Raw genomic sequence first — 23,983 nt, 5'->3', positions numbered from 1 at the left:
TGGCGCTCAGGCCGCGGCGCGAGGCCGGCCGGCCGGCAGGGGGAGGCGGGGGGCGCGGGGCAGCCCCGCCTTTCCCCCGAGGAGCCGCCGGGCGGCCATATTGCGGAGCTGTCTGCGGTGGTGGCGGCGCTTCTCGTCTCCGGCGGCCCAGCGCTTCCCACCGCCGCCTCTCCCTCCCTGCTGCAGCCGCGACGCCCGGCGCCGACGCGCAGCGCCCCGGCCGCGCCTGGGGCGGGAAGGAGCCGCTCGCTCTCGGGGTAAGCCGCCGGCGCCCTCCCTTCCCCCAGCCCCTGCTCCCAGGCGTAGCCGGAGACGCTGAGGTGGCGGCGAGAAGTTGCGGGGGCCTGCGCGGCCGCGAGGGCCTCGCGCGCCTCCCTGCTCGCGCCCCGTGGGCCGCGGCGCCACCGCTCTACCGGCCCGGCGGGCCCGGCCGTCCCCGGGGCCGGCGAGAGCGTCGGGGCGCGGCCCGCCCTCGGGGTGGGCCGTGGGCCCCCCAGCTCCGGGGGAGCGACGGCTTCCCGCCGCCTGGGCGCGGCCCGGGCGCGGCCTGGCCGGTCCCTTCGGGGTGCTCCGAAAATCGAGTCAGCGCGGGTAGCATTACAGTTTGCAGTGTAGGGGGGGGATTTATTAGAACTCCCCCCCCGGGGCCTCCAGTTTGAAAGTAAGGGTGTCGGATTACTGGAGAGCGTGCGTTCACCCTGCTGCCGAGAGGATGTTGCGCTACGGGGCTTGCGGCGCGGAGCCGCTCCCGGCCGGGCGGCTCGACCTGCTGCCGCCGCCGCCGCTGCGGGCCCCGAACTTTGTCCGGCCCTGCGGGCAGCCCGGCTTGCTGTCTCGGAGCCCACCGCACAGGTCGGGGACCTGTCCGTCCCCCCTTCCCGGGAGGGCTTCCCAGCCTCATTTCCGGGCCAACTCCGAAAGAGGGGCGCTCGGTTATGTCAGTTTCAGTAAAGCGCCTCGCTTCCTCTACAGGTAAGGCAGGGTCCTTCAACCGGTCCCCGTGTTTGGTTATCCCCCGGCCCCCCCAGGAGTGGTGGTGATCAGTGAGATGCGAAAAGCGAAGTCAGTTTCACCAGAGATAAATTTAAAAATGGAGTTGAGAATGTGTAGAGGACGTTTTAATGAGTCCCGAGGCACTGAGGCTGGCATGATGCAAATGTAGAAGCCTGCGGTAAGAGGGGTCTATTTGATGAAGGGGTACTTGGGCGTCCACATTGCAGTCTGTTGTTTGCGGGGCGTGCAGTTTTTACAACACTAAATACTCTTTTATGTTTCAGACGGAGCTCTGAATGAACAATTGCCCCGTTCATTTGGCTGGGTAAATAAGTGATGGCCTCATGCATTTGCCAAAACAGCATTATTAGATTTGAGAAGAGATTAATATTCAGGATGGCACTTTTTTTTCTAGTTTTCAGAACTCCATTGCTTTCGCCAGTGTATTTATCTTGCAGAGACTAACATGACAAAAATGTGACAAATGATAAAAGGTAGAACACTCCTTTTGAAGTTAATAGTAATGCTGTGGAAAGGATTGTATGACTTTGTTTCTTTGCTTAATCACTTTTTTATGTAGGATGGAATTTAATAAGCAGTTGATATATTATTATTAAAGAACTAATGGATAGGCATTGGAGTTCTTTACAGTTTTATTTAAATGAGGCAAAATTTGATTATGGCATTTAGAAATGTTAAATTCTTGCTCTTGTGGATTTTACATTGTTTTGTTCACTCCTGTATCCCTACACATGGAAAAGTGTGTAGGAGAGACTCAGAAATATTTGTAGAAAAAATATCATTAATTTTGGTGTGGGTAAAGTATGTTGAATCTGTCCTTTGTTTTAGACATTGTCATTCCTTAACTGGAACTTAAATTGATTATTCTTTTTCCTCTGGTGGTAAGAAATGACAGACTTTTCTCTCACTGTCAGTAGTCTCAGGGAGGGGAGCAAGGGTTGTTTCTTGTTGATTGCTTTACCATTGCCAAGAGCAGAATTGGATTTTATTATTCATTTTTATCTTTGGCAGGTTGTTGAAGTCTTTATATATTTTTATTTTAACTTAAGTTCTCAATTTTTTTTTTAAGATTTTATTTATTTATTTAATAGACACAGCGGGAGAGGGAACACAAGCAGGGGGAGTGGGAGAGGGAGAAGCAGGCTTCCCATGGAGCAGGGACCCTGATGTAGGGCTCCATCCCCGGACCCTGAGATCATGACCTGAGCTGAAGGCAGACGTTTACTACTGAACCACCCAGGGTCCCCATTCTCAATCTTTTATATAATTTATTTATTTTCTTTCTTTTTTTTAATCTTTAAATTTTTTATTGTTATGTTAATCACCATACATTGCATCATTAGTTTGTGATGCAGTGTTCCATGATTCATTGTTTGTGCATAACACCCAGTGCTCCACACAGAACGTGCCCTCTTTAATACCCATCACCAGGCTAACCCATCCCCCCACCCCCCTCCCCTCTAGAACCTTGTTTGTTTTTCAGAGTCCATCGTCTCTCATGGTTCGTCTCCCCCCTCCGATTTCCCCTCCTTCATTCTTCCCCTCCTGCTATCTTCCTTTTTTTTTTCTTAACATATATTGCATTGTTTGTTTCAGAAGTACAGATCTGTGATTCAACAGTCTTGCACAATTCACAGCGCTCACCGTAGCACATACCCTCCCCAATGTCTATCACCCAGCCACCCCATCCCTCCCTCTTTTAATGTAATTTATGTATAGTCTAATTAGAGTCTACAGTGTGGAACGATGGTGGGAGTCTTGTTTTTTTCATCCATTTTTAACTTAATGAATTTTAACTTAGGTGATTTAAAAATGGCAAATTTTAACCAATATTTCCCAAAGACCAAAGCCTAAAAAATGTGTCATATGAAGATTGTGAAGACTGAGCTGTGCCAGTGGAGCATACCTGACAGGGTAAAGCTAATATAATTTTATGCTACTTATGTGAATCTGGGAACTCAAGGAAGTCGGCCCTCCAGCCGACCAAAAGCTAATGGACACTTTGTAACTACCCTGATACTACCCTTGGGGTACTGGATTCAGCAGAACTGGGTTGAGTTGCTGTTGACTCCCCTCTTACAAGGTTATTTTAAGCCTCATAGTGTTGTTACTGATAGCTAAAGATCTTGGATCTTCCCTTTTGGCAGCCAGTGAAGCTTACCTCTTCCGTGATAGAAGTGGCCAGTCTGACTCCAGAGTTCCTTAGCTTCTAGCCTCTTTCACAGAATCCTACCTTTCTTACTCATTTTAGTTCTTGGTATATTTCTTAATACTAATTTATATTGAACATAAATTTTAAACCATTTTTAAAGACTATGAAAGTAATACATTTTACGACAAACTTTAAAAACCTAGAAAGATGGAAAAATAAAGTCCTCTTCACTCCCCAGAACTCCCCTCCCGCACCCTTTCTCACATGTTTTTCATAGGTAATTAATTAATATTAGCACTTCTTTCCTTCTGTATGGAAAATTCCAATACTTACACAAGGATAAACATACACTTTTTATCTCATTTATGATTTTAAAGTCTACAAAAATAAGGTTATTTTGTAACAAACATTGAAAGGGTGTTTATTACTGTGTTAAACATTAATGTTTCTCAGATTTTTATCAGTTGAATGCAATCACACAATGTGATTTCCTATAATCTCAAAGTGTGTTTTATGTGTTTGTGCAGATTTTCTTGCTTAATGATTGAAGGTGAAGTTCACTTTTTGTTTTCTCCCTAGAGTATGGCATATGATTGATAGTGAAAAGCAGTGTCTTTTAAAAATATGTGTCTTTGTATTGCGAACTGTTTGGAAAGGAAATATAGTCCATATGATGTACTTCTTTCCTCATTCCATTTAATACTGAACTCTAGCTTCGGCTTCCTGGAAAAGAAGGGTTCAGTCAGGTTATGAGTTGTATAGAATTATTTTCTTTGAATAACCAGTATGTATAGAAATCCTTGCAGATTTACTAGTTTAAAACACTTAGTTTTATTTAATAGGTAAATGTTACAAATTTGCATATACATATGTTTTGTATCGTTTTTTCCTATTGTAATATGTATCAGTTACCCTATAACAATCTAAATTGCATCTTGCAGAGGTTATATATACAATAAGGTAATGACTTTTTTTTTTTTTTTACATCAAGCAGTCTAATGTAGATGAGAATGCTCAAGACATGCTGGGTTACTTTTCTACCTAATTTATATACATGTGAAATAAACTGTTTTTGAGTTTTAGTCAAGTTGATTTGTTTGAGAAAGATACTCTCTTTGCTGTTAACCATTTAGAGGAGAGGTCAACAAATTAGTTGGCAGGCCTGATGTGGCCTGCTTTCCTGATTTTGTAAATGGAAGTTTTATTGGAACACAGAAATCCCATTTGGTTACATATTGTATATGACTGCTTTTGTGAGCTGTAATGTCAGAGGCCATATATTTTGCAACACCTAAAGTATTCACTCTCTGGCCCTTTACAGAAAAAGTTTGCCAACCACTGATTGAGAGAAAAAAAAAATCTTGTCAAAAGAATGTCTTAGGTACAGTATCAAAGAAGGAGGTAGCACATTGTTTTGTTTTTTTCCCCACGATTATAGAATTTATAAAGTTACGAATTTCAGTATCAGTAATTGGAATAGTTTTCTGAGTTGTAGGTAGTCTCTGTGAGCTTTCAGGACCTTAAATGTTTCTTTTATTTGTGGAAAGTTGAAGTTAAATAAAACTGGCTGCAGGCAAACTGAAGTGAGCGATCTTTTTTCAAGGACTTCTGCCACATAAGATATTTTGGCCTCAATAATAGAAAATTCTCAACCTGGCTTAAATAAAGAGGAAATTTAGGATCTTACATAATAAAGTTCAGAGGCTCAAGAATAGCTCAGTAATGACATCAAGGACTCCTCTTTACAATTCTCTGCCCTGCGGTCTTCCACATTGGCTGCATAGTAAGACTTTTCCTCTTGTTACACTCTGGCTGCAGCAGGACTAGCATGCCGTCCATTCAGCCGTACCCAGAGAAAGGGGAAGGACTCTCCTTTCCAGAAGCCCCCCAGCAGATGTCTTTGTCTCATAGGCTGGGATTGGGATATATTCCATACCTAACTAGTCACTGGTAAGGGTAATGAAATTGCCCTATCTTAACGACTCTCCTTCCACTAGATTGTTTTCCTTATTCATATACCAAGTGTCTTGGATTCTTTCTTACCCCCACCCAAAGTTACATCCAATATTGATCTGTCGTACATAGTCTAGCATGAATATGTGAGTTCTGTCTTCTTGGGTACTACATTTATTTGAATTACGAAATGAAAAGTGTTGATTCCTGCTAAAATACTTCGAAGGCAGGGGTTGACAAACTGGCCCAGGAGCCAAATGCAGCCTAGTCCCTGGTTTGTTTTTGTTTGTTTGTTTTTGTTTTTGTTCTGTAAAGTTTTATTTGAACACATAGCACATTTGTTTACATATTATCTATGGCTGCTTTCATGCTACAACAGCAGAGTACTTGCAGCAGAGACCATATGGCCTTGGAAAACTTAAGAAATTTATCTGCCCCCCCCCTTTTAAAGATTTTATTTATTTGAGAGAGAGAGAGAGAGAACACCAGTAGGGGGAGCAGCAGAGGGAGAGGGAGCAGCAGGCTCCCTGTTGAGTAAGGAGCCCTGTGCCGGGTTTGATCCCAGGACTGAGATCAGGACCTGAGCTGAAGGCAGATGCTTAACCGACTGAGCCACCTAGGTGCCCCTTTACCTGGCCCTTTAGGGAAAAAGCTTGCCGACTTTAAGATAACATGCCTACATTTATACTTCTGTGCCAGATACTTTTTGTATTTGGCAAATAAGATACTGAGAAAGTCACACTTTAATGGGAATATTGATGTGCTGTACTATAAAGTGTGTTAACTGCTTAAATGCTCTTGTGTGTAGGAACAGGAGTTAATAGTGCATCAGTGTTCAGAGTCTTCTGTGATGTGAGTTCTGAGTGTTTCCTACTTTATTTTTTAAATTTTCCTATTTCTGTACGTTAACTAATAACCTTTCAATAAGTTATAACAAAAATCCTGGCTAGTGCACGGAATGATGAGGGCACATGAATGCAACAAAGGGACCCTTGATAGAAGGGAGGATGGGAATACAGGAAATCTCAGCCATGCTTAATTGACTCTGAAACTGTTTGGCTTTTACTGAGTGCGTGGGATGGATTAAACTTTGTTAGCCATCATCAGGGCTCCTGATATTTAAGACATTTGCAGACTCTAGACTTAGAGAAACTATAAAATCTTAGTTTGGTTATTAAGTAAAGTTGGTGTATATATACCAGTCAACAACCAGCATGATAATTACAGTTACCATTAAAAGGGTCAAATTATCTGGCCTTTAAATTTAATTTGATAAGGGTCTTGAATAGAGATGAGAGAGTCCTAAACTTGGGAGACCTAGTTGGGAGGAGTTTTTTTCTCCCCCACTTTCATGTTTGCTGTCTCTTGTAGTGTGTTGCTTATTAATATATTGTTTTGTCATCTTATAACATAAATGAGAGGAAGATATTGCTGTTGACAATGATCAGCAGAAAAAGACAATTGAGTATTATATGTAAACTTAATTCACCAACAAAATCACCAACAAACTTCTGAGGCCCTACTGTGAGCCAGACAGCATTCCAGTTTCTAAAAGGGAGATGTGAATATCTTGAAAATTAGAAGCTTAATGATAGAACTGCCATATAGCTTTATTGACTGCATGAGAGAGTTTTGTGCAGTTTAAGAGATACTTAAAAAAACTTTATTCTCTTTTGAAAGTAAGCTACTATGATGTCTAGGGTTGCAAAACCTATAAAGCATAGAATTACATGCGGGGATTCAGGTCATTTTGGAACTTTGCTTCTTTCCTACTGCAAAGGTGACGTCCATGAATCTTTTTACATTTTTAAACACTGTATTAGTTTTTGGTGTTTTCATAAGTGTAAAATGAAGAACTTGGACTGGATTTAGCTTTCTTAGCTTTTAGCATTTAAAATTAATCAATGTAAATGGTAATGTATTATTTGTTTTTCTACCCGCCTTGGGAACAATATAGATAAGGTGTTCCCTTTAAATTTCCAGATTTCTGGGGCGCCTGGGTGGCTCAGTTATTAAGCGCCAGCCTTCCGCTCAGGTCTTGATCCCAGGGTCCTGGGGTCGAGCCCCGCTTCGGGCTCTCCGCTCCGCGGGAGGCCCGCTTCTCCCTCTCCCACTCCCCCGCTTGTGTCCCTCTCTTGCTGTGTCTCTCTCTGTCAAATAAATAAAATCTTAAAAAAAAAACCAAAAATAAATTTCCAGATTTCTTTTAGAAGAGAATCTGAATTCATTGTAAAACTTTTGTTATTAATATTGCAATTCTGCTTTATATTTACGTTTTAGAAATTTGCATGTAAAAATTGCCCAAAAATGTTGAATATTTGATTTCCTTGAAAATAGCCTTGAACAAAAATCACTTTCTACATAAGCAACTACTTAATACCTTATTTGGAACTGCATATCACCCTTACAGGAAATCCATTTACAGAGATGATTATACCAGTTTTTTTTTTTTTTAAAGATTTTATTTATTTATTTGACAGAGAGAGACACAACAAGAGAGGGAACACAAGCAGGGGGAGTGGGAGAGGGAGAAGCAGGCTTGCTGCGGAGCCGGGAGCCCGATGAGGGGCTCCATCCCAGGACCCTGGGACCATGACCTGAGCCGAAGGCAGACGCTTAACGACTGAGCTACCCAGGCGCCCTGTGATTATACCAGTATTAATGTGTACTTACAACATCTTGAGAGGTAGTCTTTTGACCTGAAAACAGAAAAATGAGCTTTAGCTTCTTGAAAAGCTCTGGTAATTGAGATGAGCTTGTCTAGAATGATGTCAGAAAAAAAGCAGAATACGAAAGCCAGAAAACCACAGGGTTTACAAGGACCTCTGACTTGTTAACTAGATTGATTACTTTGGGCAGGTCACTTATGTGAATCTTAAATTCCTTATTAAAAGAATGAGGATTGTGATACCTACCTATCTTGGGCAGAGGGAAGAGAGTAGTTATTATGAAGATTAGGTTAAAAGTGGTGAAGTGGCTGAATAGTGAGTATTCTGCAGGTACTTTCTTCATTCACTACCCTTGTCCTTGGTTTTGGCCTTCTTTATTTGCAAAATGGAGCTAAAATTTTTTGCTCTCTTTGCTTCACTTGAATGATGTGGCATTATGTAGCTAAAGGTACGTTAATAATGCTATTAAATTCAGAATTAACACTGAGCTAAAAATACAATGTAGTTCTGTGTATAGTAGAGGTTTTATAAGCCTTTGTGTTTGTGAACTTGGAGAGGGAAAAAAGTTCCATCGTGGGCGACTGGTAGTATTAGCAGTAGCAGAGACTATTTCCAATAGAAATTGCAGATATTTTCATAGTTTACTATTACAGAAATAACTCATCATTACTTAGAAGTTTAATCATTAGATCCACTGGTAAATATTTTTATTTAAAGATTAATTAAAAAGCACATATTACTGTGTCATAAATTTGTGATTTTAATATTTTGATAATTGCATTCCAGTATAATTGGAATTATGCAGTGTTAATGTATTTTATTTTGTGCATTTTAAAATGCTTTTCTAGAAGCTCCTGGGTGGCCCAGTCGTTAAGCATCTGCCTTTGGCTCAGGTCATGATCCCAGGGTCCTGGGATCAAGCCCCACATCGGGCTCCCTGATAGGGGGGAGGCCTGCTTCTCCCTCTCCCACTCTCCCTGCTGTGTTCCCTCTCTCGCTGTGTATCTCTCTGTCAAATAAATAAATAAAATCTTTAAAAAAAAAAAAATGCTTTTCTAGGAAGGGCTTCACAGGCTTCACCAGAGTGGCCCATGCAGGGGAAAAGTGATTAAGAACTTTTTTATTGTAGATAATTGTTTTGGTTTGACTGCCAGAGTTACCTTATTAATTTAGTTTATACTTCTCTTTGTTACACTGTTTCCTAATCCCCCAGTAAATTGGCAAAGGAATTCTTCTGTAACTTTTTGGTCTGTGGAGAGACCACAGTTTTCAGTGGTTTCAGAGATTGCTTCTGTGTCTCAAAAGACAGAAAAAAAAATTATAGGCATGGAGGAAAAGGATATCTTAAGAGTAAAATTAGGCAGTGTAGTATAAATTATTGAAGCTTCTGTGTAGGCCCAGTATGGACTAGACTTAACACCTGTTTTACCACCTGATAGGTGGGAAGACTCTGTTGTGCTACTGACTTACTAGAGCTCAAGGTGTTAGCATGAGGCTGTTTTTCCATTGTTTGAGGTAGAGAAGAGGCTGTTTTAGGGTCACCCTCAGAGTTAAAAGACAAAGAAGAGAGTATTTCATATGAATGCTTTGTCTGTAAACATTGTATTTAGAGTATATAACCATACAGTTACTCTTCTGGAAATAGGAAATGTGTATGCTCGCAGATCTCTTAAAACTACTTGTTGAGTATGTATGTCACTGCCATGATTGTGCTTCATTGCTTCTGGGGGAGTCGGTATGGCAGAGAGGTAGGGTAAGACCACTTTTAAGAAACTTAGGAAGAGGGGCGCCGGAGTGGCTCAGTTGTTAAGCGTCTGCCTTCGGCTCAGGTCATGATCCCAGCATCCTGGGATTGAGCCCCGCATCGGGCTCCCATCGGGCTCCCATCGGGCTCCCTGCTCGGCGGGAAGCCTGCTTCTCTCTCTCCTACTCCCCCTGCTTGTGTTCCCTCTCTCGCTGTGTCTCTCTCTGTCAAATAAATAATTAAAATCTTTAAAAAAAAAAAAAAAAGCTTAGGAAGAGTAGAGAGGAGGGAGTAAATTTTTTCTCTGTAATTATGTATTATGAGGGTAGATGGGAGAAGAGTTGATTTTTATTAAGTATCTCACAGTAGTTTAGGTGATTGTATATTATTATTATTTTTTTTTTTTTAGAGAAGAAAGAAAGGAAGACACTGAAAGACAGTGATTTCCGGATGAGTCAGTTAGAGATGGAAACCCAGGACATGTATCTTGGTATCTTGCTGTCTTAGCTTTTCATGTGACATTTTATTAAATTGTCCATTCTGGTACTAACAAATGCTAGTTTTCAGGAAAAAACATACTAATGCAGTCATGGAAGGACTAGAAATGTATTACTGAAGTTAAATATCATATTAATATATTAAGTATTATATAAATATTTTTCAGTAATAACTAAATTGGCTAAAACTGCATCCTAAAAAAATTTAAGGCGGGATTCTTACATATGTCATATTATCTAAGCTTGTAAACTGAGATATAACCAATTTACTGCAATACTTTTTTTTTTTAAATTCTCATCTGATTTTTAAAATTAGGAACTTAACAAAAATAAGACCCTGATTAGTATTAAGTGCCCAGTTCTGTATATTAAGATATCAGTTGTAAGGATACCTGCGTTTTACATAGTTAAAACGAGTGGTTACATAATCACTTATACTAATGTAAATGTTGACACAGTTTGTCATAATACACAGAAAACCTGTAATAGTCCATGTTATCACATAGTTTCAACATTGTAATTTTAATCATTGGCTTTTATAATGAGTACTGCTGAGAATATCTTGCTACAGATTACTTTCTTTTGTATTTCTTTATTTCTTTGGGGTATAATCCAAAAGCAGAATTTCCTGTTCAGAAAGAAATTGAACTTCTGTTAATATTGACAACTTATTTTCTAGAAATATTGAGCCAATTTATGGTGCTGCCAGCAGTATTTATATACTTGTTTAGCAGTACTATCATCAGTACTGGCATGTAAAATAATAATAATTTTGCTAGTTTAATGAGTATATAATCAGGAATACCTTAAAGCCATTTTGATTTGTGTTTTTTTTAAGATTTTGTTTATTTAATTGACACAGAGAGAGACAGCGAGAGGGAACACAAGCAGGGGAAGTGGGAGAGGGAGAAGCAGGCTAACCACGGAGCAGGGAGCCCAATGTGGGGCTCTATCCCAGGACCCTGGGATCATGACCTGAGCCGAAGGCAGTCCCTTAACCAACTGAGCCACCCAGGCACCCCTTGATTTGTGGTTTTAATGCAAGACTGTGTATTTGTTTTGTAAAGAGTTTGTAGAGACTTTGCCTTTTAACCATTCATTGAGTGGGGTCTGAGTGATATCTTAATATATTTAATTATTTCTTTCCACAGTAACTTTTTGTTATGACTGTTGGATATTTTTCTATTCTATTACTTTTATTTTGCTATTTATTTTGTTCTACGGGTGTAGGGATTTTAAATAAAATATATTTATCTGTTTTCATCATAACATATTTTTCTTAGTCATTTTTTCCTCAAAAGTTAGAATTTTTTAAAGTCTCTTTTTGAAAAAAGATTCACCTACTTAGATTTTGTTAAATATTATGGTGAAGTTCTAGGTCTGACTTCAGTTTATTTACTTAAAATAATTTTGTTCTTTCATTTTAAAGAAAGTGTTTTTCTTATTACAAAAGCTCTACATTTTCATTTTAGAAATTTACAGATTCATGTTAATTCATAGAGACTCAATATTTTGGAGTATAATCATATTCGTTTTTTCATTTATACTTTTTAAAAAAGTAAATTTTTCAAATTTTTAAATTTAAAAATTTTTTAAAAAATGTGATCATACTGTATGTATGGTTTTATAACCTGCCTTTTTTGTGGATATTTTGCCATGTCATTTAATATTTTTCTGTAACATTTTAATTGGTTGCATTGGGGTCTAGCAGAACCTACAGATGTACCATGGTTCATTTAAATAATATCTCAGTATTATATACACTTTTTTTTTTAAAGATTTTATTTATTTATTTGACAGAGAGAGAGAGACAGCGAGAGCAGGAACACAAGCAGGGGGAGCAGGAGAGGGAGAAGCAGGCTTCCTGCTGAGCAGGGAGCCCGATGTGGGACTTGATCCCAGGATTCCGGGATCATGACCTGAGCTGAAGGCAGACCCTTAATGACTGAGCCAACCAGGCACCCTATACACTTTTTTTAAAAAAAATTTTATTTGGGGCACCTGGGTGGCTCACTTGTTAAGCGTCTGCCTTCGGCTCAGGTCATGATCCTGGTATCCTGGGATCCAGCCCTGCGTCGGGCTCTGTGCTCAGCGGGGAGCCTGCTTCTCCCTCTCCCTCTGCCTACCTGCCTACTTGTGATCTCTCTTTCTCTGTCAAATAAATAAATAAAATCTTTTAAAAAATAAAATAAAAAGATTTTATTTATTTGAGAGCGAGAATGAGAGAGAGAGAGCATGAGAGGGAGAAGCAGACTCCCCGCTGAGCAGCGAGCCCAATGGGGGACTCGATCCCTGGACTCCAGGATCATGACCTGAGCTGAAGGCAGCTGCTTAACCTACTGAGCCACCCAGGTGCCCCTATTATATGTACTTTTATAAATAACACTGTAACTAGAATCTTTGTAGCTCTACCATTGTACACATTTGTTATTATTTTCTTTGGGCAAATTTCCACAAGTGAAATTATTTAGCACTTTTTAAATATCAAATAGGGGAAGACAGGTGGGTATATGGTAGAGCTCTGGACTCTAGGGTAGGTGTCAAAAGACCGTTTGGCCAATGATTACCTGTGCGACTGAGAACAAATTTTCATACAGTTCACCTTGTTTCTTCAACTATAAAGTAGCCGTAGTGTGACATGTCTCGTCTCCTTTGGTTTTTGTTAGTAGAGAATTAATGTAAAAGAGCATACAACTGTGGAGTCTTCTCTAAGTACAGGGCATTGTTGCTGAGTAATCACATTGTGTTCAGCTGGTAAATTAAGTGGTAGAACCTTATTCTTTTTCTCAGATAATTTGTAATTAACTGAAATAAAACAAGGTGGGTGGGGCACTTGGGTGTCTCAGTTGGTTAAGCGTCTTCCTTCAGCCCAGGTCATGACCCCAGGGTTCTGGGATCGATTGCTGCGTCTGGCTCCTTGCTCAGCGGGGAGCCTGCTTCTCCCCCTGCCTGCCACTCCCCTTGTTGTGCTCTTTTTCTCTGACAAATAAATAAATAAAATCTTTAAAAAAAAAACAAAACCAAAAAAGAAGGTGGAGACTAACCTGATCTTGAAGAGAGAGAAACACTGGTCTGAAAACATGCATTTTTAGAAGTCCACCATATCCTTATTTATGGAGGCTTTTGTTAGCCACCCCCCCACAGTTCATATAGTTGAGTTAGGTTTGTTGGAAATTTTAAAAGCTTAGTTCGCTTGTGTAAAAAAACCTGGTTTTATGTGTGTTGGCCTATGATATATTTATTCTTCTATATCTGCAGAGCTCTCTTACTAAACCTAAAACTTTAATATCAGTTTTTTTCTTGAAATGTCCTTTTTACAGAGTACAACTTAAATAACTAACATTGAAAACTTGGATAAATTATTTTTTAAAGGAAAAGGAAAAAAACCTACCTTTATTTCATTCCAGTATTAGATTAATATATAACTTCAAAATTTCTGCAAACCTACATACTTGATATTAATTTACCCGCCCAGCTGGCCCTGTGTGTGTTAAGTACTTTTCCTATAACTTGAGTGCTTTAACTTAGTTTATATAGTCTGGCATATAATTCTCACTTTCTTTCCCTTGTTCTTCTTTACTGATGAGATTGCACAGGAAGATTAAAACAACTGTATAGTTTAATAAGTAACATGATCAGTACCTGTGGAAGCTCTCTTGAGTGTCTTCTAACTTCTTTAGTGTGTAGCTTTGGGGTCAGATATGGTAATGCAATATAAAATAAGATATGGTGATGTGATAATGTAAAAATTGGCCTAGGACAATTAAAATTCCTTAAAAAAATATTTATTTATTTATTAAGTAATCTCTGCACCCCGTATGGGGCTTGAACTCATGACCCCGAGATCAAGAGTCATAACCTCCACTGACTGAGCCAGCCAGGTGCTTTTTTTTTTTTTTTTAAAGATTTTATTTATTATTTGAGAGAGAGCATGAGAAGGGGGAGGGTCAGAGGGAGAAGCAGACTCCCCGCTGAGCAGGGAGCCCAATGTGGGACTTGATCCCGGGACTCCAGGATCATGACCTGAGCCGAAGGCAGTTGCTTAACCAACTCAGCCACCCAGGCGCCCAGCCAGGTCCTTCTTCAAAAAAAAAAAAAAAAAAAAAAATTTTTTTTTTTTTTTTAGGGGCGCCTGGGTGGCTCAGATGATTAAGCGTCTGCCTTCAGCTCAGGTCATGATCTCCAGGTCCTGGGATGGAACTCCATGTTAGGCTCCCGGCTCAGTAGGGAGACTGCTTTTCCCTCTCCCTCTGCCTCTCCCCCTACTTGTGCTCTTTCTGTCTCTCTCAAATGAATAAATCTTAAAAAAAAATTAAAAAAAATTTTTTTTAATTCCTAATACTCTGGTACGAGCAAACCTGAAATACCTCTGTAGGGATATATATATACACAATTCAGGGCTTACCCTCCTACATTGGGTAGTGGGTTAGGGACACGAGCTTTCTCCAAAATTACAAACTCTATAAAGAAATAAACCATAATGAACTGAAAACAAAAATTCTGCGGTGACAAAAAATAAACAGGGATCAAAGGAAGATTTAAAACAAATTATAAAATAGCATAGGATCATTAAAATGCCGAACTATTGAAGAGGTAAAACATTAGAAAGTAGAGGAATGTTGCACAGAGAGATAAAGAAATGGAAAATATGAAAGAGTAGGTATGGACTAGGAATAAAATAGGCAGTATGTGTCCAATGAGAATTGCTGAATTAAAAGAGAGGAGAGAGACAATGGCTAATGTTTTTCCAGAATTTGAGGAAAGCATGTGTCTTCAGAATAAGGAAGCTTACCAGATTCTGAACAAGATAAATAAAAGCAAATCCGAAGAATACCCCCCGAAAAAATTCCTTAAAGCCGAGAAAAAAGGCAGATTATCTCAGAGAATTGAGTTAGATTGACAGTACATACATAGCTCATCAGCAGTGACAGATGCCAGAAAAATAATGTCTTCCAAATGCTGAGGGACTAACAATTTAGAATTCTCAATGCAATTAAATTATTACCTAATTGAAAAAGGAAATATTCACTGGAGAATTCACTAAACCTATACTCACCTAATAGCATAGCCTAAAAAAATAGAAATTAAAAAGTGACAATTTATAAGAAGAAATTAACATCCACAGTCATACTTGGGAAAATTTAATACATTTTTTTCTCAAGTTGCTTAAGTAGACTAAAATGAGCAACAGTAGGGAAACTATAAACAAAACATTAAGTACTTGGTCTGGCTTGATCTAACTTACCAAATGCAAAACCTACATTATTGTCATTTATAGCCAGAACAGTTAGAAATGAAATTAAACTGACCATGTAATAAACATAAAGGAAGTCTTTTTTTTTTAAAGATTTTATTTATTTGACAGAGAGAGACAGCGAGAGAGGGAACACAAGCAGGGGGAGTGGGAGAGGGAGAAGCAGACTCCCCGCTGAGCAGGGAGCCCGATGTGGGGCTCGATCCCAGGACCCTGGGACCCTGACCTGAGTCGAAGACAGACGCTTAACAACTGAGCCACCCAGGCGCCCAACATGAAGTCTTAATGAATTCTTTGACTATGGTAGAGTAGAGTTAGAAATAAATAATAAAAAGCGCTTTGCTCCCAGACCTGTAACCATTCCATTTGAAAATTTAAAAAGAATTTCTTTCTCCCTCTCCCTCTGTGCTCTCTCTCGCTTTTGTTCTCAAATAAATAAAATCTTTTAAAAAAAATTTCTTAGTCATGATTGGAGATCAAAACTGGAAAGGGAAACTTGTAGAGCCATTGAAAAAACTACATATAAAAACCTGTGTGGGAAATCACTAAAGTGATACTTAGAAAAATGGTATTTTATTTTATTTTATTTTAATTCAATTAATTAACATAATGTATTAATAGTTTCAGAGGGAGAGATCACTGATTCATCAGTTGCATATAACACCCAGTGCTCATCACATCACGTGCCCTCCTTAATGCCCATCACCCAGTTATCCCATCCCCCTACCCACCTCCTCTCCAGCAACCCTCAGTTTGTTTCCTATAGTTAAGAATCTCTTATGGTTTGTCTCCCTCTCTGATTTTGTCTTATTTTTCCCTCCATTCCCCTATGATCCTCTGTTTTGTTTCTTAAATTCCACATGAGTGAAATCATATAATTGTCTTTCTCTGATTGACTTACTTTGCTCAGTAAAATGGTATGGTTTTAAATATAGGGCAAGCCAGGGCGCCTGGGTGGCTCAGTTGGTTAAGCGACTGCCTTCGGCTTGGGTCATGATCCAGGAGACCTGGGACCAAGTCCTGCATCGGGCTCCCTGCTCAGCAGGGAGTCTGCTGCTCCCTCTGACCTTCCTCCCTCTCATGCTCTCTACCATTCTCTCTCTCTCTCTCTCTCTCTCAATAAATAGAAATCTTAAAAAAAAAATAAATATAAGGCAAGGCATTTAAAAATATACTCCCCAGAAAAGGAGATTTATATTTGTGTTTTTAGGAACTCTGTTGTTGCTTTGTTCTTTTCCTTGGGCTTGAAAGCACTATTTAAAACAGGCACTTTGACCTGAAATGCGAAATTCCAAATGTGAGTTTGGAAAGCTCACAGAGTTCATTTGCTAAGTGGTTTAAGCATTAAAAAAAGGCAAATCTAGAACAGATCTGGTTTTTAAAAAAAACAATACAGTGGTTACACTGTAGATATGAAAATATACTCTTAACAGTACAAATAGGAAAAGAAATTCCCAATGTTTTATATGAATGGATTGTGTGGTTTGGGATAAAAATTTCAGTAATAGTATTATATGCTGATTCAAAAAGTGCTTGTATAATCTGTCTCATTTGTGTGAAGAGTTTAAAGAAATTCTGAGTTCTGTGAAATAAGAGATGAAGGTAAAAGTATTGTTTCAATATTTTATAGATTCTTTAAATATTTAAATATACTTATGTTATAAATACATACTTGATTACTTTATGTATTCAAATGATAAAAGTTATTTTAAAATATTCTCGACAAAATAGGGAGATACTTTGTATATGGCGCTGCCTTGGACATACTTAGTTTATGACCTTGATGCACATACTAGAAAAGAAAAAAAATTGGGAATTACTTAAAGTTTTAATTTTAGGGATTAGAAAATGAGCCACAGAGTAAAGCCAACTAATGAAAAGTGATAAGGAAAAAGAAATTAACAAAAAAAGAACAATAAAAGAAACAGAAGATCAACGAAACTGAAAGCTGGCCTTTAGATCAATAAATTAAGCAAACTTCTGGCAAGATTAGTCAAGCAAAAGGGAAGGTAAAATTTAACAGTATTAGGAATGAAAAGATCATAACTGCCAACATAGTAGATACAAAAAATCATGAGGGAATACTGTGATAACTTTCTAGAAATAGGTCACCAAGACTTGTAGAAACTCAGATTTGGCTCTAAGGTAGAGATGTAAGTGTTTTGGCCGTGTTACATTTGAGATAATCTAGACATTGAGCAAGGCAAGTTAGCCAAGCAAGTTCTGGAGATACAGATTTGGGAATTTATAGATGTTAAAAGCAGGTCAGTTTTGAGGATGTTTTAAGACCTGAGATGATAAGGATGAATTTAAGACAATAGGAGTGGAATGAAAAGAGGATAGGGAATGAGCAGATGGGTCTGAAGCACGTTAGGTTCATGAAAGTAGGTGACTGACTGTAGGGAGAGAGTGTTAACATTTCCTGCTAAGAGTTAAGGGAATGAATTTCATAGCTCAATTGTTAGATAAAAAATGTCTCAGGTAGAGGTTTCTTTTAAAGAGAGGTTTATTTGGCACATGATTGAGTAAAATGTAGGGAAATGTTTCATTTTTTTTCAATTTGGAGAATATTCAGGTTTATTGTAGCATATTAAAAAGCAGTTGACACTGAAGTTTTAAAACAGAATTAATTGTAATTAATTTAGTTGAAGCTAGTATAATGGATGAAATTTTCTTGGTAGACATATTATCAATGGAAGCTGATTTTCAAGTAATTTAATATACCTCACTGAAGGTTTTCAAATTGGAATAATGTCATTTTTTTAGACAACTAATAATGATTAAGAATGTTAGATCTTTTGGTTGGTTTGTTAGAAGTTTTTAAGAACATTTACCCTAAGAGTATAGCATGATGGTTTTCTTGGATTAGGATTAACTTGTTTTGCTTTACAGGGAGAAGATAAAGTTTAACAGTGGTCTCAAGGACAACTCTAAATTTCAGTGAAGGCCACCAGCTTGCTGGTGAGTAGCATGCAGATTGCTAGTGTGTGCTCTGTGGCTGTTGAATACACCTTAGGTAAATAAACTACTCAATATATTTTCACTCAGGTTTTTCAACTTTCAAGAAGAAAAAATAAGGGGCACCTGGGTGGCTCAGTCGGTTAAGCGTCTGCCTTTGGCTCAGGTCATGATCTCAGGGTCTTGGGATCGAGTCCCGCATTGGGCTCCCTGCTCAGTGGGGAGTCTGCTTCTCCCTCTCCCTCCACGTGTTCATGCTCTCTCTCTCTCACTCAAATAAATAATAAATAAAATCTTTTTTAAAAAAAGGAAAAGATAATTTTCTAGAGTTTATATTAATCAGAATTTCCTTTTGTCTTTGTCAGTAAGAAAAAAGGTTAAAAAGTGTTCTTGCGTTCATCACTTTATAATTTGAAATATTTTCCCCTTTACTATCCCTCTCCTCTCCCAGGCTGAGTGTAGAGGTGAACCAGACGCGGACAGAGACAGCATTTGGGTCCTTAGCAGTCTTGCTTCCTTGCTATGTGTTGTCTCTGAGTAAATTAAAACTTTTGGTTGGTGATCGGTATGCTTTAGATTATGTTTGAGATGTGTGCTATTTTATTTATTTATTTATTTATTAAAGATTTTATTTATTTATTTGACAGAGACACAGTGAGAGAGGGAACACAAGCAGGGGGAGTGGGAGAGGGAGAAGCAGGCTTCCCACTGAACAGGGAGCCTGATGCGGGGCTGGATCCCAGGACCCTGGGATCATGACCTGAGCCGAAGGCAGACACCCAACGACTGAGCCCCCCAGGTGCCCCGAGATGTGTGCTGTTTTAAATCACAGCTATAAATATTTTCAGAGAAGGTGAAATGATAATAAAAGACATTGAAAATTAGAATAAGAGAGTTCTGTGTTACTTTATTTTTTTTTTTATTTTTAAAGAGAGCTCTGTGTTGAACTCAATTTAAAATGTTTTAATTTTTATTCTGTACAAATTGTATTAAAATCAAAGCATTATATAAAAGTAATAGATCCATTATGCTTTCTTTTTTCTTTAACTGAAGGTGACATCAGAATTCATAAAAGTGAATTTTTAAGGAAGGTGATCAAAAAGAGAAGGACAATGCCGAAACCAGTAAGTGTATTTTACTTTTACCACTACTTAGTTAATAAAGTATCAGTAGCATTAAATTCCTTTTGGAACAAGGCAACATGTTATGGTAGAGTCATTGGGAAGAAAAAGGCACTGATACTGCTATGGCTTGTTTTAGATTAATGTGCTTACAACGAAGTACTCTGTGAGCCAGTGAAGAAGAGGTAGAGGTAACATTACAGTGAAGATGAAAATTCATGGGTTCTGGAGCCAAACTGTCTTAGTTCATATCCTGGCTCTGCTGCTTCCCCTCCGTGACTTTTGATAGGTTACTTCAGGCTCCAATTCTTAATTTCCTCCTATAAAAAATGGAGATGTAGTTAGTTAGTTAAGGGACTTTGGTGAGAATGAGAAGAATTTGGTACACATCCACTGTTCAGTAAATAGGAACTTCTTGTTACAGGAAGAAGTAATGAGAGGTTGGAAGGATCCATGCATTAATTTTCTCATTCTAGCTTCGGTGCTAGTGATACTGATGCTGATATTATATAGTCTTTTTTTTTTTTTTTTTTTAATTTAAGGGAGTGTGTATGTTTTTATTTAGCTTTATAATTATGTAGTTTTTGACTAAGGTTTATTCCTTTTCTCTTGGCATAAATGTTTTTAAACGTCAACAATTTTGGGGTGTTTTTTTCAATGTTTCTTTGGGCCAGTTATCTTTTTAAAAAAATCATTGGTTGGGGCACCTGGGTGGCTCAGTCGTTAAGCGTCTGCCTTCGGCTCAGGTCATGATCCCAGGGTCCTGGGATCCAGCCCCGCATCGGGCTCCCAGCTCCGCGGGAAGCCTGCTTCTCCCTCTCCCACTCCCCTGCTTGTGTTCCCTCTCTCACTGTGTCTCTCTCTGTCAAATAAATAAATAAAATCTTTAAAAAAAAAAAATCATTGGTTATAGCTATTGGCGTTTTCTGGCATGAATATCTCTTTGGAATTACTTTAAAGACGCAGCAGGTAGGTAACAAAGTGTGATTTTGCATTGTTGGAGGGAGAGAAGAAGAAGAAATAAAAGGCATAAACACCAGAAAGGAAGAAGTAAATTTTTCTTTCCTTTTTTTTTTTTTAAAAGATTTTATTTATTTATTTGACAGAGAGACAGCTAGAGAGGGAACACAAGCAGGGGAGTGAGAGAGGGAGAAGCAGGCTTCCCGCTGAGCAGGGAGCCCGATGCGGGGCTGGATCCCAGGATCATGACCTGAGCCAAAGGCAGACGCTTAAGGACTGAGCCACCCAGACGCCCCAGAAGTAAATTTTTCTATTTGCAGATGGTATAATTGTTTATGTAGAAAATATTCAGGAATCTAAAAAACAACTACCAGAACTATAACTGAACTTAGCAAAATTGGACGCAAGGTTGTATTTTTAAAAATTAGTAGCCTTTCTTATATCCTAGTAGCAACATTTGAAAAATGAAGTAAGAAAATCCATTTGTAACAGCATCAAAGGCATAAAATACTTAGGAATAAATTTACTGCTTTGTCTGGGTGTCAGTCAGGGGCAAAGGGAGGAAAAAGCATAGAGAAGCATGCTCGTTATTTTATGCTGAAGCCCAGAAGTGGCCTGTGTCTCTTCTGTCCTGTTCTATGGGTGAGAACTTAGTCATAGAGCCATGTCTAATTGCAAGAGACCTTGAGAAATGATTCTGTAGCTCAGTAGCCATATACCCAACTATAATTCTGTTAGAATTTGTTGGTCAAATAGCAAGCACTCTATACCACAATCACATGGTTAGTTTAAAGGAGATAAATTCAGAAAGAGGAGTTCTAGGATTGAACTATTCATGATTTAAAAACAAAAACCCAACACTTCTTAAGCTAGGTATAGAAGAAAGCGTAACTGCAAAAGCTCTTTTTAATGTGTTAACAATGGGAATTTTTTTTTTTTAAATCAAGAACAAGACAAAGGATGCTATCAGTGTTCCTATTCAACATTGAATGGGGAAACCTACACAGAAAAAAAAAAAAAAGCTGAAGGACAAGAAAGGAAGGAAACACTATTTGAAGATGTAAAGATTCTTTGTTATATCAGCGATTGGCAAGTTACAGCCTGTAGGCCAGATTCAGCTCACCACCTGTTTCTGTACAGCTTACATGCTAATAATGATTTTTACATTTTCAGTGGATTAAAAAAACCACAAGAATAATATTTCACCTGTGAAAATTATATGAAATTCAAATTTCAGTGACTAGTTTTATTGGAATGTGGTGTGCTTGCTGTTTATGATCTGTAGTAACTGCTTTGTTGCTGGAGTAGCATAGTGGGGTAGGTGCAACAGACGGTACAGCCTATAAAATACTTACTGTTTGGCCCTGTGTAGGAAAAATTTTCTGACCCCTGATTTATATAAAAGGATTTACAGGCTCGTTATAACAGTCAGCAAGGGAACTGATAAAATGATCAATATAGAAATCACTTGCATTTCTACAAAAGCAAAAACAGTTTTGGCAAGCTGTTTCATCAAATTCACAGTCCTGTGTTTGAAACCCTTTAAGCTAGATGAGTTTCAGTATTTGGAATTTTTTGGATTTCAGAAAAAATATATAATACATTATGTTCATATGTCATTATGTCATGAAGCTTCCCTCAAGGTCTGGTGTATCACCTCAGAAACATTAGTACTTTTATAGGTCATTGTATAAATATTCATTTGAAATGGGATAAAATAATCCACCAGATAGTCTCACATTACTTCATGTTAAGGTTTTGCTAAAATTAGCTACTAAACTTGTTTTGATGCTTTTGGGATGTCGGGATTATGGACCTGAATTTATCATAGTGACAAAGTCATAGTGATTTATGGGAAAGATATCTAAAATGATTAATATGATTTTTATTAAGATTTTATTTTATTTTTTTAAGTAATCTCTGTACCCAGCAGAGGGCTTGAACTCACAGCCTTGAGACCAAGAGTCCTTGAGACCTTCAGCCAGCCAGGCACCCTGATTAATATGATTTTTATGGAGAAAAGTATAAACGCTTTTTTGAAAATGCTAAAGAAGACAATGCGCAGCATGGATAGGAATAGTCAATATTGAAAAGATGTTATTTCTCACCTGAAGGTACTGATGAATTTAGTGTAGTTCCAAATTAAATCATAGTGGGGTATTTTGAAAGTTTACGATTTTGTGTGAAGGCAGGAACAAGAACAAAAAGCCAAGAATAGCTCACAAGTTTTGAAGATAATGAGGGGAGACGTTTCCAACCATATAGCAAGACTTATTTAAAAATGTAATTAAAACAGTGTGGTTTTGACAGAATTGTTAGTCAACCAGAGCAATAGAATAGAGAGCACAAATTCAGACCCTGTACCTTATAGATGTTTGATCTGTGACATAATAGTCTTTGGGAAGTAAATTAATCAGTATACATCACTTAGTTATTTTGAATCCCTATATCATTATCCTATAGATATTAAAAAATGAAATTAGATCTCTACCTTAAATCATAAGCAAAAATCATCGAAGACAAATTATGAGAAACAGAACTTTAGTATGAAATCTTTTTTTTGTTTTTTTTTTTTTTTAAGATTTTATTTATTAGAGAATGAGAGATAGAGAGCGCGAGAGGGAAGAGGGTCAGAGGGAGAAGCAGACTCCCTGCTGAGCAGGGAGCCCAATGTGAGACTTGATCCCGGGACTCGATCCTGGGACTCCAGGATCATGGCCTGAGCCGAAGGCAGTCGCTTAACCAACTGAGCCACCCAGGCGCCCCTAGGATGAAATCTAAGAACATCTTTATGACTCCAGAGTAGAGAAGGATTTCTTAAATATGGCCAAAATAATTGATACCTGTATGTAAAACATTGATAAATTCAACGTTAAAATTAAGAATATGCTCACCATAGGGTGCCTGGGTGGCTCAGTCAGTTAAGCATCTGCCTTCAGCTCAGGTCATGATCCCATAGTCCTGGGATCGAGTCCTGCGTCAGGCTCCCTCCTCAGTGGGGAGTCTGCTTCCCCTTCTCCCTCTACCCCTGCCCCTTCTTGTGCTCTCTCTCGCTCTCAAATAAATAAATAAATTTTAAAAAAATACATAAAGAAGGATACATCATAATGTAGAATGACAGACTACAAACTGAGAGATTTTTTTTTTTTTTTAAAGATTTTATTTATTTATTTGAGAGAGAGAGAATGAGAGATAGAGAGCACGAGAGGGAAGAGGGTCAGAGGGAGAAGCAGACTCCCCGCTGCGCAGGGAGCCCGATGTGGGACTCGATCCCGGGACTCCAGGATCATGACCTGAGCTGAAGGCAGTCGCTTAACCAACTGAGCCACCCAGGCGCCCGAGATTTTTTTGTGATATAAATAACTGACAAAGGATCAGTATCTAGAATATATAAAGATCTCCTACATAGTAAAAAGAAAAAGAAAACCCAATAGAAAAATATGCAATAGATGTTAACAGACATTTCCCAAAGACGGGGAGACTGGTCAGTAAATGTACCATATTAGTTTTCTTTTATTCTATAACAAATTACCACAAATTTAGTAGCTTAAAGCAATACCCATTTATTATCTCACAGTGTGGTGTGTAGAAATATGGGATGATGTAACTAGGTTCTTTGCTCAGGGTTTCACCAGCCTGAAATCAAGGTTTATCCCAGCTG

General features: G+C 38.5%; 2 protein-coding genes across 6 annotated transcripts in view; both read left to right on the top strand.

Annotated features, from left to right (window-relative positions):
• FDX1 (ferredoxin 1) overlaps nt 1–23,983 on the top strand; it is a 190,135-nt gene that overhangs the window by 53,140 nt on the left and 113,012 nt on the right. The window lies entirely within an intron of this gene.
• RDX (radixin) overlaps nt 28–23,983 on the top strand; it is a 97,818-nt gene continuing 73,862 nt past the window's right edge. The window contains exons 1-4 of one of the 5 annotated variants that reach the window (XM_073903708.1): nt 28–257; nt 18,176–18,244; nt 19,295–19,365; nt 21,270–21,382. Coding sequence is in view for 4 of the 5 variants with exons in the window: in XM_073903705.1 (XP_073759806.1) it covers nt 19,354–19,365 (12 nt within the window). In the remaining variant the exon portion in view is untranslated. Of the gene's footprint in view, nt 258–2,815; nt 2,929–18,175; nt 18,245–19,294; nt 19,366–21,269; nt 21,383–23,983 lie in introns of those variants that run through there. The other 4 variants (XM_073903705.1, XM_073903707.1, XM_025893506.2 and 1 more) reach the window with 4 other exon arrangements.

Source organism: Callorhinus ursinus, unplaced genomic scaffold (genome assembly GCF_003265705.2).
Source record: "Callorhinus ursinus isolate GAN/ISIS: 27379988/994484 unplaced genomic scaffold, GSC_fseal_2.0 scaffold19, whole genome shotgun sequence".
Lineage (NCBI taxonomy): Eukaryota > Metazoa > Chordata > Mammalia > Carnivora > Otariidae > Callorhinus > Callorhinus ursinus.
This window is presented reverse-complemented; position numbering and strand designations above follow the sequence as displayed.